General features: G+C 39.8%; 1 protein-coding gene across 3 annotated transcripts in view; it reads left to right on the forward strand.

Moving 5' to 3' along the window:
• The window catches only part of Igf2bp3 (insulin like growth factor 2 mRNA binding protein 3), a 104856-nt gene that overhangs the window by 25996 nt on the left and 62874 nt on the right, over nt 1–15986 (forward strand). For all 3 annotated transcript variants that reach the window (XM_048339688.1, XM_048339689.1, XM_048339691.1), the window contains exon 3: nt 10740–10788. In XM_048339688.1, coding sequence (XP_048195645.1) covers nt 10740–10788 — 49 coding nt within the window. The remainder of the gene's footprint in view (nt 1–10739; nt 10789–15986) is intronic.

Consider the following 15986-nt stretch of genomic DNA (forward strand, 5'->3'; position numbering starts at 1 on the left):
CTTAAATTTCGATGCCTAGTTTATTAAAAAAAAATGTTACTATTAGCTGGTCTAGGGAAGAAAATCAGTGAGACTGTTATCTCTAAGCACCAAAATAAAAAAATTAAGAAGCTGGAAGTGGAGCTGTGTCTCAAGTGGTAGAGCGTATTGAGCATAAAAGCTCAGGGATAGCATCCAGGCCCTAAGTTCAAGCCTCAGGCCTAGCATGTGGATGCCCCCCCCCCCATAAAATGTCACCATTTATATGTTTAAATATATAGGTCCAATTGATAAATTTTACTTTTGACCATATTTGTGTATCAGTATTAACATGTAAGTTTTTCAAAATGAGCTTTTAACCTTATGTAAGTAATCTTATACAAGGAACTAGAAAATGTTAAATTTTGGCAAAGCATAAAGTTCTAGTTGCCTGGTTTTGTAATGAATTTTAACATGGTTTACACGCTACCACTCTAAACCTATCAAGTTCAATTAAGTTTGGAACACTATCACCTCTTGATATGTATGATTGCTCTCAGGAAGGTATGAGCACATTTATGTATTGTTTTTAGTTATTATAAAAATGAAAAAAATACCAGGTGGAATATGTTTTACTGATCTAGCACAAAATTTAGGACAATCCATAATCTTTAAGGGATTGTACCTTAAGGTTACTGACATTTGCAATTTGACTTCTGTTACTTATTTGCAAATATCTGTCAGCCTGTCTGTCTGTCTATATCTGGAGAAGAGATTTAGAATCCTAAATGCTTATAAATGATGTGCTCTAAAACCTAGGCTCTAGTTGCCATCAGAGTAGACTAAACTCCAGTGTCTATACATGATGAGGGGGAAATTAGGACAAAAAAGCGCTACAATTTTGACATAAGACTTTCTTGCTCCAGTAAGAGCCTGTGTAAAAAGAATGCCTGTGGGCAGCTTACTGGTGCTGGGGTGTGTTTGGGTGCCCGTGCGCACCTCTGGCCTGTGGACAGTCTGTTCTGATCACTTCCATTTTGGTGGGCTGGCTTCTGCAAATCAGGCTTCAGGCAGTTATTAGAGGGCTTGGCTATTAAACTTAAAGCTTGTGTATTTCCAAAACACTTCTTTCAACATTTTTTACAAGGTATTAAAATGTAAATAAAGCTCAGCCCACTAAAGTTTAATGCCCTGTACAGATTCTTAATTACAGATTGAGTTTATGGTTCTTTTGCTAATTGTAATGCTTTCAAAAGAGGTAGAACATTTGGCTGGGAGGCAAAGGGCTGTTTTAATCTCTTGGTGTGTGTGCTCAAGGAAGCTTGAACTCAGGGACATGTACCATGAATACATAAAGCCCTAAGTACAGTGGAAGGAAGAGTCATTTACTTAGACCTTTGGCCTTGGTGCTGCCTCTTCCTTGTTTTTGGACTTGTAACTAGCCAAAATGTTAAGCATAAGCATTCATATTGTAAAAATGAAGCGATCCTTGGAAAATTGTATTCTCTGTACTTAGACATTTGTTGAGGACATAGGTAATGGGTTGTTGGGTTTTTTTGTTGTTGTGGTTGGTTTTTTTTGCACATAATCACATTGATGGTGAGGATTGTCAGGAGACATGTTTTTATCATTGTCACTTCTTTTTTAAGATACAATTTTATTGTTATTAAGGTATTGTTCAAAGCGGTCACCATTTTATAAGTCAGGTGATACGTATATTTCTACTTTTTGGACAATGTCACCTCTTCCTTCCCTTTCCCAATTTTTCCTCCTATTCTTACCCACAAGTTACATAGTTCATTTTCCATGTAATGCATACTGAACAGCATGATTGCATTTGTTCACCTTTCCTTCTTCCCTTTCTGCATTCCCGTCTCTTTGCTCCCCCTAAAAATAAAATCCAAATGCAAAAACAAGCACCATCACCACTACAACCACTACTTTTTAAAAATTATTATTTATTTAACCAGTCCTGGGCCTTGAACTTAGGGTCTGAGCACTGCCCCTGCCTTCTTCTTGCTCAAGGCTAGCACTCTCCCAACTTGAGCCACAGCGCCACTTCTGGCCTTTTCTATACATGTGGTGCTGAGGAATCAAACCTAGGGCTTCATGTATACGAGGCAAGTACTCTTGCCACTAAACCATATTCCCACTCCCACTTTTTATTTTTGAGACTAGGTCTTACTCGCTATGTAGCCTCAGCTGACGTGTTGACTAGCCTGCTTCCGGCCAAAGCCTCCTGAGAGCTAGGATTACATTCCACCATGCTTGGCCCCCAAATACTGTCCTTTTATCTTCTTAAAAGTCTTAGGTGTGCTGGGCATTGGTGGCTCACGCCTGTAATCCTAGCTACTCAGGAGGCTGAGATGTGAGGATGGTGGTGCCAGCCATGGCAGGAAAAGTTTTGAAACTATCTCCAATTAACCACCAGAAAACTGAAAGTGGTGCTGTGGCTCAAGTGGTAGAACACTAATTTTGAGCTGAAAAGCTCAGGGACAGTGCCCCACGACCGACTGGGGGAAAAAAAAAGGCTCAGGAGAAAGTTGTGCAGTTTCATAATGATCCTTGGGAACTTTTCCACTTACAAACTTCTAAAGCTCTGCCGTGGATAAAGGCCACACTTATTTTGTGATAATGAGAAATCAAGCTGGGCATCGGTGGTTTATGTTCGTAATCCTAGCTACTCAGGAGGCTGAGATCTGAGGATCTTAGTTCAAAGCCAGCCCAGGCAGGAAAAATCCATCATTATTACTTCCAATTAACCACCAGAAAACCGGAAGTTGGCACCGTGGCTCACGTGGTAGTGCATTAGCCTCAAACAAAAGAGCTCAGGGACAGCTTTCAGGCCCCAAGTTCAAGCCACACCACCCTGCCCCCCCCCAAAAGAAATCAAAAGTGCTAATATGGAGATATTCCTATGTAGCAGTTTTAAGTTTAGTCATTATAAAACATCTTTTATGTGGAAAATAAATACTACATTAAAAACTGCCTCTTGATTTTCGAGTGCCTTTGACACAAAATTTAAACAGTTTGCCTTTGAATATCAAGCACACTAAGTTTTCTGTTAGCTCTGTCCAATTGAAATATGTGAAGTATTCATAATCTAACTTTCTAGTAGCCACATTAAAAATTAAAAAGAAACAAAATTAATTTTCATATTTCATAAAACTAAGCATGCCTAAAATATTAATCATTTAACTTGAAAACAGCATAATAAATCATTGAGAAATTCATTTTTTGTACCGAGTCTTCAAATCCCACTGTGATTTTTATACTTACAGAGCAACTCATTTGGACCAATTGTATTTCAAGTACTCAGTTGAACATGGACTTCTTTGAAAATCACTTAAAACATGTTGAGTTTTGGCTAGATGTGGTGGCCCAAGTCTGTGATCCCATCACCTGGGAGGCTGAGGCAGCATTGTGATTTTGAGGCTAGCTTGGTCTACATAGGGGGAGACCCTGTGTAACTCTTGTTCGAGTTTTGTTGGGGAAAAAATAGTGCTTATAAAATTTATCTATAAAATGTACAGGAATTATTAATTGATGGTGATGATGATTTTGATAGGACATAAAGCTTGGTATGGGCGCTGCCCCCTGAGCTTTTTTGTTCAAGGCTAGCCCTCTACCACTTTGAGCCATAGCTTCACTTCCAGTTTTCTGGTGGTTGGATACAAGAGCCTCACCGACTTCCTGTGTGGGCTGACTTTGAACCTTGATCTTCAGATCTCAGCCTGCATAGCTAGGATTATAGGTGTGAGCCACCAGTGCCCAGCTAGGAATGATTAATTTTAAGTGTGATTCGGGCATTTTATTATTTCTGTCTCTGTGTGTGTCAGTATTTGGGCTTGATCTCAGGGCCTGAGCACTGTTCTTAGCTTTTTCTCTCAAGGCTTGAGCTCTACCTCTACCACTGGGAACCATAGCTTCAGTTCTAGTTTTTTTTTTTTTTTTTGTGGTTAATTACTGCTTGAGCCGCCTTCAAACCATGATCCTTAAATCTCGGCCTCCTGAGTAGCTAGGATTACCGGCACCTGGCTTCAAGCATTTTATGTGAAGAGGTAGGTCTGTAGCTCAGAGGTAGAAGGCTTGATTTCTAAGGTCCTGGATTCAGGGCCCAGCAATGCCAAACAACACATCAGTCACAAATTTTTATAGCCAAGTCTTTAACTTACTTGAGGCTTAGCATCCTACTTTTCAAGAATGATGTGTAGTTTAGTGTTAGACTTTGGAGAGAGCTACTTTCTGGAGTCATAATTGCTGACATTTATATTTAATATAAATTTTTGCTGGTGTTCACTTCTATGTGTTGAAATGTTGAGAGATACTTTGTTTTACAGGCATTTTTTCCCCAGGTAAAATCTCAGCATGAAAGCCACAAGAATCCTTGGTTATTCAGGGATTAAAAAATAAGTCTGGGGGCTAGGAATATGGCCTAGTGGCAAGAGTGCTTGCCTTGTATACATGAAGCCTTGGGTTCGATTCCCCAGTACCACATATACAGAAAATGGCCAGAAGTGGCGCTGTGGCTCAAGTGGTAGAGTGCTAGCCTTGAGCCAAAAGGAAGCCAGGGACAGTGCTCAGGCCCTGAGTCCAAGGCCCAGGACTGGCAAAACAAAAACAAAAACAAAAGTCTGCATCCTGTAATACTAAGTTCAGCTGTTTTTCCTGTTTTCTCTTTTCGAGAGACTATCTCACTATGTAGCCCAGACTGGCATTAAACTTGTGGTTTTCTTGCCTCCGCCTCTTAAGTGCTAAGATCATAGGCATGTACCACTATGCCCTGTAATTTATTTATTTATTTATTTATTTATTTATTTATTTATTTATTTATTTTTTTGGCCAGTCCTGGGCCTTGGACTCAGGGCCTGAGCACTGTCCCTGGCTTCTTCCAGCTCAAGGCTAGCACTCTGCCACTTGAGCCACAGCGCCGCTTCTGGCCGTTTTTCTGTATATGTGGTGCTGGGGAATCAAACCTAGGGCCTCGTGTATCCGAGGCAGGCACTCTTGCCACTAGGCTATATCCCCAGCCCCTGTAATTTATTTTTTTTGTGTGCCTGTGCTGGAGCTTGAACTCAGGGTGCTGTCCCTTAGCTTTGTCTGCTTAAGGCTGGAGCTTGACTACTTGAGCCTCAGCTCCACTTCTGGCTTTTTTTTTTTTTAAAATCATGTCTGAGCACTGTCCCTGAGCTCTTTTGCTCAAGGATCTAGAGTTTTACCAGTTTGAGCCACAACAATACTTCCTGTTTCCTGGTGGCTATTTGGAGTCTGGTGGTTAAATGGACTTTCCTGCTTTAGTTGGCTTTGAACTGTGATCCTCAGATCTCAGCAGCTAGGATTAAAGCAGGATCCACCAGCACCCAGTTTATTCCCTTTTCATAATTGGTAGAGTTTCTTTTTTAAACATAAGAGCTAAAAGAAGTTGAAAATTGCTCATGATTCTACTAGCAAGCGCTGTTGTCATTATTTTAATGTTATATTTCTTTCCCTTCTCTCCCTTATTTTTGTGTGAGTGTATGTCTTGCTTGGAGATTCTATGCAAGAACACATTTTACAATGAGGCACTTAATGTTCTATTTGTGTTTTGTTTTCAGTGAGTAATGTAAATCTATGTCCTTATTAACTCTTCCACATTTATAACATACACAAGATTTTTTTTTCCCTAGACATTGTAGCTTATTTTGCAAACCTCTATCCCTCCCTCCTCTTTTTTTTTGGGCAGTACTAGGGTTTGAATTTAGGACTTCCTATTTGCTAGGTAAGGTGCTCTTCCATTGAGCCCCATCTCCAGCCCTGTTTTTCACTAATTATTTTTAGGATAGGATTGCCTGGGCATGCTGCTGGGCTAAGAACTTCTTACTTTAGGCTTCTCTCATCATTGCTGGAATGACCCCTCCATTGACATGACTTTTCTGCCCAGCCTGGTCTAAACTGTGACCCAATTTCAGCTTCTTGAGTAGCTTAGATTGATGGGCACAGGCCACTGTGCCTACCTGTGCCCAGCTATGAGCTGGGAAAGGGGTCTTATGAATGTTTCTGCCTGGTCTGGCCTTGAATTGTTATCTTCCCTGTCTCATTCTCCTGCAAGTAGCTAGAATTACAGGTTTAGTCCATTGGTTCCTGGCTAGCAGTCCTTTTTCTTGGACCTCTTCCCCCCCCCCCCCCATCTACAAATGTAAAGCTAAGCCTTGAGCCTAAAAAAATGATATAAGAAAAAAAATCCTTGAATTAAGTGGCACCTTTTGTTGGGAATTTGATAAGACATTCCCGACTTAGCACTAAGGCAGAGTTATTCTTTGTGGCACGGACAGTTAGGTGATAGTGGTCATTTCTCCCACTTTTTATCTACTTGGATTGTTATTAGCCTTCAAAGATGGAGCTTTTTAATTTTTTGTTTTGTGTGTACACATTTAGTTTTATTGTAACAAAGCAACTTGTATAACTTTAACATTTAAAACTGAGCATTATCTTTCCAGTGAAAACAAAAGAAAATTTAAAAATAAATGAACAAAATTACAATAGAGAATGTCAATTCCGAATAAGATCTTACAGGGTCTGTTTTTTTTTTTTGATAAATAATTTATTATTATTTTTTTTTATTATTAATTGAACATAAATTTTTTTACAAGGTGTTGTGCAAAGAGGGTGCAGTTACATAGTAGGGCAGTGTGTACATTTCTTGTGATATCTTTCAACCTGTTTTTCCATCCCTTGTCTAGGTCAGGTAGACCCATATGCAATATACAATGTATCAAGCACATACACAGTGTTCACAGACTTGGTCTCTACTGTCTCTCCGTCTCCCTTTGTTAACAGTCATATATCAGGGAGATCTTGCCCCTTTGTTTTCTGTGTTCTAGGCTTGTCTCACTCAACATTATTTGTTCGAGTTCTTACAGGGTCTGTTGATTCTCCCGTAAGGGTAGGGCTCAAGTCATCATTAGGAGAGAATTTTATTTAAAAGTGTCATCTTAACTGTATAAAATGTGTAGGGAATAAATGAAAGGATAGGGAAAATCACCATGTGACAGTATCAGATTTATCCAGGCTGAGCAAATTCCTCTTTGGGTATAGATTGACTTAGTCTGACACAGCTGGAATACAGTTTGTAGCTAGGACAAAGTGATACTAAGAAGTGGATAGGAAAGGATACACTTTATTGCTCTTGGTTTACATGGTTTGACTTTGTATTTAGAAACAACCTGTCCACATGTGACCTGGGCACCATCCCTTTGTATAGTAAAACAAGGTAAAGGGAGCAAGTTGCCCATGTGACTTGGTTTTTCTCTTGTTTGCAACTGGTATTAGCAGCATTAGTTGGCTCCTCAGTGTCTTTTGCTGATTAAGTGTGAATGCAATGATTCCCACTTGATTGTTAGTGTTGATAGAAAAAAAAGAGGGACAACTGAAATAAGGTAAAGAAAACTGTATACTCTGGATTTGGGGCTGTTTGATGGAAGGTTGTAGGTAACTCAGGCCTTCCTCACATTCTCGCTTGGCTTTTTTGCTCAAGGCTGGTGCTGACACTCTACCACTTGAGCCATAGCTTCACTTTCAGCTTTTTACTGGTTAATTGGAGGTAAAAGGCTAGAAGATTTGTCTGCCTGTGCTGTCTTTGAACCATGATCCTCAGATTGCATTCAAAGATGAGTAGCATTATGAGTGTGACCACTAGCACCTGGCGAGTCTTCTATGTTTTGTGAGTAGATTTTTTTGTTATGAAATGTATACATCCTATTTATTACTATGTATGCTGCTGGAGGAAGTAAAAAACTTAGCTAATTGTTGAATTGAAGTTCATGATTTAATAGTGTATTAGAAACAATATTTACTTTGTTGACTCAAGTATTTATAATCCTAAATATAACTTTACTCCAAAGGGTTAGATGGGATATGGTCAAAGAGGTGGCAAGATGATCATGTTTGATTGTGGCTTCTTTGACTGTTTGATTGTGTGGGGTCCTGAGTTTCTTGCCTTCTTTCCTGTGCTGCATGAGTATAGTTCATGTCTTTGGGTCGATTTGTTTCAGGAATCAGAAGCAGAAAGGTAAGATAAAAGAGTAGTAGGAATGAACAATGTGAGATGTCAACACTAGGTGTATAGAAATAGTTCTGTTTGTCTAAGATGACATAACGGAAACAAATCATCTGTTTAAAGGAAAGAATTATTTTGCATGGGCTGGGGATATAGCCTAGTGGCAAGAGTGCCTGCCTCGGATACACGAGGCCCTAGGTTCGATTCCCCAGCACCACATATACAGAAAACGGCCAGAAGCGGCGCTGTGGCTCAAGTGGCAGAGTGGTAGCCTTGAGCAGGAAGAAGCCAGGGACAGTGCTCAGGCCCTGAGTCCAAGGCCCAGGACTGGCAAAAAAAAAAGAAAAAAGAATTATTTTGCAGTAAATCCCAATATGTGAATGTTGAATGTTCATTTTAAGAAAGTCTTGGGAAACACAGTGGATTTTGTTTTTTTCTTTTCTGTGTTGCTTGGGTTTTGAACTCTGGGCCCCCATTCTTGCTAGGCAAGTGCTATCCCACTAGAACCATGCTTCTCAGCCCTTTATGCTTTAGTTTTTCAGACAGGGTCCTCTTTTTTTTGGTCTGGGGCTAGCTTTATACCAAAATCCTTCTTTCTGCCCTCTTAAGTAGCTAGGGTTACAGGCATGCACTAGCAAGCTCAGTCTTTGGATTGCTTTTAATGTACAAAAGATATTATCCCATTTAAACAATTTCTTGGAAGCCTCAGTAGTGGATATTTGTTTTTGTGATTAACCATCGGCTAGTTGACTTGAACTTTTTAATGTACATTTACATGGGACTTTTGGGAAAGTTTTTAGGGTGTATATGTACTTCCCCAATGAGCCCAGTTGTGGTGAATATACCATTTTTTAGTACTGTGCTGCCAGTTCTTATGGTGTCAGATGCATGATTAAAATAGATTTATATTTGCATATATATAGAAAAAAGTTCTTACCTCATTAGTTACTTGGGGTAAATATTTACAATGTCAGTAACTTATGTTAGCTGAAGGAATATACAGCAGCTCAGAAATCCATGTGTTCATACTTGTCTTACTTCATTAATGATTATGAGAATGAATCATTTTTAGAAACATCCCAAACTATTTCATCTGCAAATTCTAACTAGGTGGCGGCTGGAATTATTTCCCCTTAAATCGAGGCTTTTTTTTTTTTTTAACCATTTCTTTGATACACTCATCTCTTGATGATTTGCTTTTTCACTCTGTCATAAAGCTGATTTAATTGACAGTGCCTAGCAAGTTAAAAGCTTGCTCTGAACTCAGTTCAAATCCTAGTCTCTCTCTCTCTCTTTCTCTCTCTCTCTCACACACACACACACACACACACACACACACACACACACACACACACACACACACACACACACACTATCTGCCTTTCCTGTTCCATTTTGATTGCAGTGTGCCTGAATTTGGTTTATGAGAGCAGTGCCATTATTCTCTGTGTTCATTTCAAAATTGACCTGGGTAGGGAAGTTTACCACAGTTTAGAAATCTAATAATTTCACTTGATGTCAAGGTCAGTTGCTAAATTGGTATTGATAATTTATTGTTATTATTAAGGTCTGTCTTGTCTTAGGTGGTATCTAACTTGAAATCCCCTCCATTGGTCTCCCTGGTAGCCATGGAGGTAAATACTTAAGTGTGCTCTACTGTACTAGCATTGTGGTGTTTAATAGTTAACTGTAAATGTCTTTCCCTTCAAAGGGATTGATTGGCATGTGGTGCCTGTAGTACAATCTCACATACTCAGTGAGTTATTTCTCTCCCTTCACAAATCTACATGTACATGTATATAAGTGAGCATTTTAACTAAGATGAAGAATCTTCATAATGGTTTGTTTTTTGTGTGCGTGTGTGCGTGTGTGTGTGTGTGCACGTGTGCTGTGAATTCTTGTGGCAGTCTCAAACCTCAGGATATTTTTAAGCACATGAAGTACATAAGCTTATCAACAAAACAAGTCATATCAAAATGCAGCTAGCAGATTAAAAACTTACAGAAATATGTGCTTCTTAACAGAAGTAACAAGTTTTAGCAATATATCTAAACTTAACAGCAATGAGTGTTGATATTTAAATATCGGCAACAACTTGGTGTGGCATGAAAATATCTGATTTATATTCATATAAAAATTTCAAGTGCTATCATTCTTTGTGACTTAGTGCCAACAGTCATAATTCAAGAAAGTGTTGAATTTTAGTAAAGGGATAGTGAAAATAAATAAATGTGTGATTCTTTCCCCTCCCCCCACCCCAGTCTGTGTTCTCTGAATTCCCCTGGGTCTTGGCTGTGATCTCAGAGTAAAAAACATCTGGACTGAATCTTTGTGTCCTGGGAGACTTAATTTGAGGAAAAAGGGTTTGAACTTTGAATATAGTCATCTGATGAAAATGTTTTTTTTTTCTCCTTCAAACATCCGCTAGTTATCATGGATGGCTTTTAAAATATGTCACAACAATCCAATAATGCCAGCCTTCCAAATGGTCTCATTCTGCAACTCATGATTAACTTTCTTCCTGGAGCCACATTTGGGAGACACACACGCGCACGCACACACACACACAAGTGTGTGCTCATGTGTACACGTATGCATGTATTTGCACTTGTAGTTAATACTAAAATTAATATTTTAAATAGTTCCTAACTTCGACAGTGGGTGGCAGTGGGCTGGGACTATTGATGTGGTTTGCTTGGGATGTTCTGTTCCTTAAAATTTTTTTTTAAACTAATTTTTTCTACAGGATTCGGAAACTTCAGATCCGAAATATCCCGCCTCACTTACAGTGGGAGGTAAGAATTAAGAATTTCTCTATTTAAAGTTAAGATGTGGGCTGGGAATATAGCCTAGTGGCAAGAGCGCTTGCCTCCTACACATGAAGCTCTCGGTTCGATTCCCCAGCACCACATATATGGAAAACGGCCAGAAGGGGCGCTGTGGCTCAGGTGGCAGAGTGCTAGCCTTGAGGGGGAAGAAGCCAGGGAAGGTGCTCAGGCCCTGAGTCCAAGGCCCAGGAATGGCCGGGGGGTGGGGGGTGGGGGGTTAAGATGTAATCACTTAACTCTATTGCTAATAGTTTTCCCAAAGTTTTCTTTCTCAACTGCTGGATGTGTTAGAACTCAAAATCCTTCTCTCATATCATAGCTCCCCGCCCCCCCTACTATTCTTTGCATTTTTAAAAGTTGAAATAGTGTCTTGAATTGCTGAATTGTCTTTTTAGTCTCATCCAGACAGGATCTTGTTGATTTGAGTTTTTCTAGTGAGTGTACCAATTATATTTAAATATAAAGGTCTCTTTATCAAGTACTTATATTTTCATTTTTATGCTGGGGCTTAAACTTAGGGTTTAGACACTGTACCCTACCTATTTTTGGCTCAAGGCTGGCTCTCTATCAGAGCTCCACTACTGGCTTTTTCTGGTTAATTGTAGATAAGTCTCATTGACTTTCTTGTCTAGGCTGGCTTTGAACTGCAATCCTCAGATCTGAGCCTTCTGAATAGCTAGAATTAAAAATGTGAACCATTAGCACTTGGCTGGCAAGTTTCTTAAAAGACAAATAAGCCTACTTACATTTATTCTAAAATGTCTGCTTCCTCTTGCTCAGATGATAGCCTGAAGAGATTGTGAATGAATGCAAACTAGTAGCACAATTGAATAGTTCATGTCAGCAATTTCCAAAGGCATAATAATGATGTCATGGTCAGAATTTGGGACACCAGTAGTTGAAGAGATCAGGGGAAATGATTGTAATCTCTTCCAGACCATGAAAATGCAAGGATGTTAAGCTTACCTTGGAGAAGTAGTGCTAGAAAGCTGTTGGTGGGTCTTCGTGTCTTTGTAAATATCACTAGTTTTGTGTGTGTGTGTTTCAGATTAGTCTTCTAAAGTGACATTTGATGAGCTGCTAAAACAGAGCCCTCATCAAAACACAAACTTGAGTAAAAGATTTCTTTGATAGTTGAGTGAGATTGGTCTGGATTTTAAAAAAAATACAATTTTATGTTATTCAGGGGTTATACAAAAAGGTTACCATTTCATAAGTAATGAATACATTTCTTTCTCTGACTAATGCTATCCCTCCCTTTGCTTTCCCCCAGTTGTCCCTCCCATCCCTGCCCACTTTAGTTTGTATCAAATCAGTTGTGTTGGCTGGTCACTGCTGGCTCACACCTGTAACCCTGGCTTCTTATGAGACTGAGATCTGATGACGGTGGCTTGAAGCTGATCCAAGCAGACAAATATTGGATTTTTATCTGCAAATAGTTAGCAAAAATGCTGGACTAGAAGTGTGGTTCAAGTGGTAGAGTGCCCGAGTCCCGAGTGAGAGCCCAAGACCCCAACTTCAAGCCCTGTTACCAGCATGCATGTGTGCACACACACACACACACACACACACACACACACACACACACACAATCAATACATGCATGCAAAAAATTGTGGCTAAGAATAGCTTACATAATGCTATCTTCATAATAGTATCACTGCATTTTATCTTTGAGTGAAAGAGTTAATGTTTTGGTAGATGCAAAATATTTTTCATATGTCATAAATATACTTTGTAGATGGAAACCGTGACTGAAGGTTAAACTCAATATATTCCCATATTTTAAGTTAATATTTGTTTAGGGATTTCAGTACCTTGGGAAATGAGATCCCAGATCAGGTGTTTGGTATAAAGATGACTACTTTGATTCCCTTACTTTAAGATGAACCATATTTTGTAGAATTTTATTGGGGTGGGGGGAGTGGTACTAGTCCTGGAGCTTGAACTCAAGGCCTAGGCACTGTTCCTGTGCTTTTTTTTTTTTTTTTTTCTCAAACCTAGTGTTCTACCATTGAAGCCACATCTCTATTCTGGCTTTTTTTGGTAGTTAATTGGAGATCAGAGTCTCAGACTTTCCTGCTCAGACTGGCTTTGAACTGTGATCCTCAGATCTCAGCTTCTTGAGTAGCTAGGATTACAGGCATGAGCCATTGACATCTAGTTCTTTTACATAGGACTTTAAGTATGATATAATATGGTAATTCTGTTAAGGAATTACATCTTAATATAGCCTCTATGAAATAGTGAAATATTAGCAGCCAATTTTTAGGTAATGGTTAGAATGCTAGTGTATCTGCCAAAGGCTAGTGGCAAGAGTCATTCATAAATATCTCTTTAAGCCAGGTACCCATGACTCACATCTGTTTTCCTAGCCACTCAGGAGATTGAGATCTGAGGCTGCAGTTCAAAGCCAGACGCATCAGGAAAGCCTATGAGACTCTTTATTTCCAATTAACTGTCAGAAAAGACAGAAGTAGAGCCATGGCTCAAGTGGTAGAGCACACTGGTCCTGAGCAAAACAGTTCAGGGACAGTGCCCAAGCCCTGAGTCTAAACTCTAGGACTGGCACCAGAAAAAAAAATCTCAGATGTGCATTGTGGCAGTTTCTAGTTCCTTTCATTTTCCTTCTTTCTTGGTAAAATCTAGCTTGTCTATTTTTCTTAATTTTTATAACTTTTCCCCCCTTCTGATAGCCTTTTTTTTTTTTTCTTATGCCAGTCCTGGCACTTGAACTTTGGGCCTGAGTGCTGTCTCCTGAGAAACTTTTGCTCAAGTGTATCACTTTACCACTTGAGCCATAGTTTTACTTCTGACTAATTGGAAATAAGAGCTTCACTTTCCTGCCCAGGCTAGCTTCAAACCATGATCTGAAGATCGCAGCCCCCTGAGTAGCTAGAATTACTGGCGTGAGTCACTGGCATTGGCTCACATCATCTCAATAAGTATCCCAGCCTGGCCTTAAATTCAAGAACCTCCTGCATTTGCCTTCTTAGTTCTGAGATTCCAAATGTGCACCACCTCACTTAACCTTATAATCTTCTGAAGTATTGCCACGTTGGTGACATTTCCATCTTCAAATGGGCAAACATGACACACGATTCAAAAAAGCAAGCAGATTCCTGGTGCTGGTGGCTTCTATTTGTAATCCTAGCTACAATAGTGGCTGAGATATGAGGATCAAGGTTTGAAGCCAGCCCAGGCAGAAACATCCTTGAGACTCTTTTATCTCCAAGCACCAACAAAGCAGGAAGTAGAGCTGTGGCTCAAGTAGTAGAGCTCTAGCCTTAAGCACAAAAGCTCAGGGACAGCACCCAGACCCTGAATTCAAGCCTCACGACCAGCACTGGTAGAAAAACATGTAAGCAGGAACACAGAAGTTTGGAACTAAACTTTGGAACTACTGTCTAGCTGTGACTATTTTATTGATTGACATAGATCAGCAGAAACAAACTTACCAGAGGTTTCTTAGGGGTAGGATGAGCTAATTAGCATTTCCTTTATTTGAAGATTTTAATAATAGCATTATTATTTCCCTCTGGAGAAGGGTTTGTGTATCTTTTAGTTTTACACAGTGGGTATGTTGGCCATCTCTTGTGCCAAAGCTTACGGTAGACAGTGATAATTTTGCACTTACAGCTCCAAATTCCCATGATAATGAAAGGCTTAGGCTTTGAATCCACTGATTAATCTTAGGATTATAGACAGTAGAAAACCAGACATTATGTGACTCCTGATGTGCTGGGGTGGGAAACACATAACATCCAGACAAAATATTCTTGTTTGAAAAAGAGGTTTGACTAGATTCTGCTTCAGCCTACTTTGAGTTTCCAAGACAGATGCAAGATGGAAAGCCAAATTAAATGATGCCATAAAGAAATAACTAGCCAAATCCAGAATGTGGACATTCCACAGGATAAATGATACTGTCTAGCTAGACAAGCAGTGGCATGAAAACAGGGAAGTGGACTTGTAGAATAAGACATGAGAAGATAAGAAAGTAAGCACGTGCCTACAGTGAGTTCTTGTGAGCAGTGTGAACATGTCTGCGAAGAACCACAGAGAGCTAGAGAAGCCTTACAGTTTTGTAGGAAACATGGCAGCCTTGAAGCCAGACTTAGAATTGTATCCCAGCTCCATCCACTACCTTCTAATTGGGTGGCCTACTTGTGGTTTCCGATTGATCAGGCTTAAAAACATCTCTGCTTCAGTCAGGCACTGGTGGCTCATGTTTGAATTCAGATTGAGATATGAGAATCATGGCTCAAAGCCAGCCAAGCAGGTAAGTCTGTGAGACTTTGATATCCAATTAACCATTAAAATGCCTGAAGTGAGCTATGGCTTAAGAAGCAGTGTCAGCCTTGAGCAGAAAAAAGCATGAAGTCCTAAGTTCAAGCCTTAATACAGGCACCAAAAAAAAAAAAAAAAGTAAAAAATCTCAGCATCATTTTTCTTACGCTACATGGAAACAATAATTACTAGTTCCCTGAAGATTAAATAGGATTGATACAGTGTTATATATACATATTACATATATACTACACATATATATATATAACAAAAAGTTTTATGTGTGATAGAGCAACCTTTGTTATTGCTAGATCCAGCCAGGATCATAGAAAGCATACTGGGTATTCATCAAGAGCTTTAATATGGAGAATATCCCAGGTGCTAGAGGGGGTAGAAGAGCAAAATGAGACAGAGAAGTAGCAAATCCAGGGACACACCATTCTGAGTGATGAGAATGAATAAATTGAGGTTATCAGATCATAGGAAACTTAAGAGGAAGAGCCCCAAAGACCTGAGACTCCAATCTCTGAGCATGGGAAGCTCCTGGGCTTTGGCTGGCCCCTGGGATGGGAGGAGGCCCAGAGAAGCTAGAGGCTGGATCCAGGTACTGACAGTGGGGATGCTGACAGGGGCAGCTGACCAGAGTCTTGTCTCCCTCCACTCTGCCTTGCATCTCCCTCCAGTGCCATCTCTCAGCAGAAGGTTAGAGAACAGCTGAGGAGGGAGAATTAGAGAACACAGTCCCAGCCTCTGCCTCCCAGAGTTTTGCAAGTGGATTTGGAAGGGAGGGATTCAAGCCCAGCCAAAGTTGTAACAGAAATGAAAAGGTCATGTTGTCTGTAAGCCATTTTCTGTGAAGTTCCTTGAAGAGTCAC

Source organism: Perognathus longimembris, chromosome 2 (assembly GCF_023159225.1).
Source record: "Perognathus longimembris pacificus isolate PPM17 chromosome 2, ASM2315922v1, whole genome shotgun sequence".
NCBI classification, from domain to species: Eukaryota; Metazoa; Chordata; class Mammalia; order Rodentia; family Heteromyidae; genus Perognathus; species Perognathus longimembris.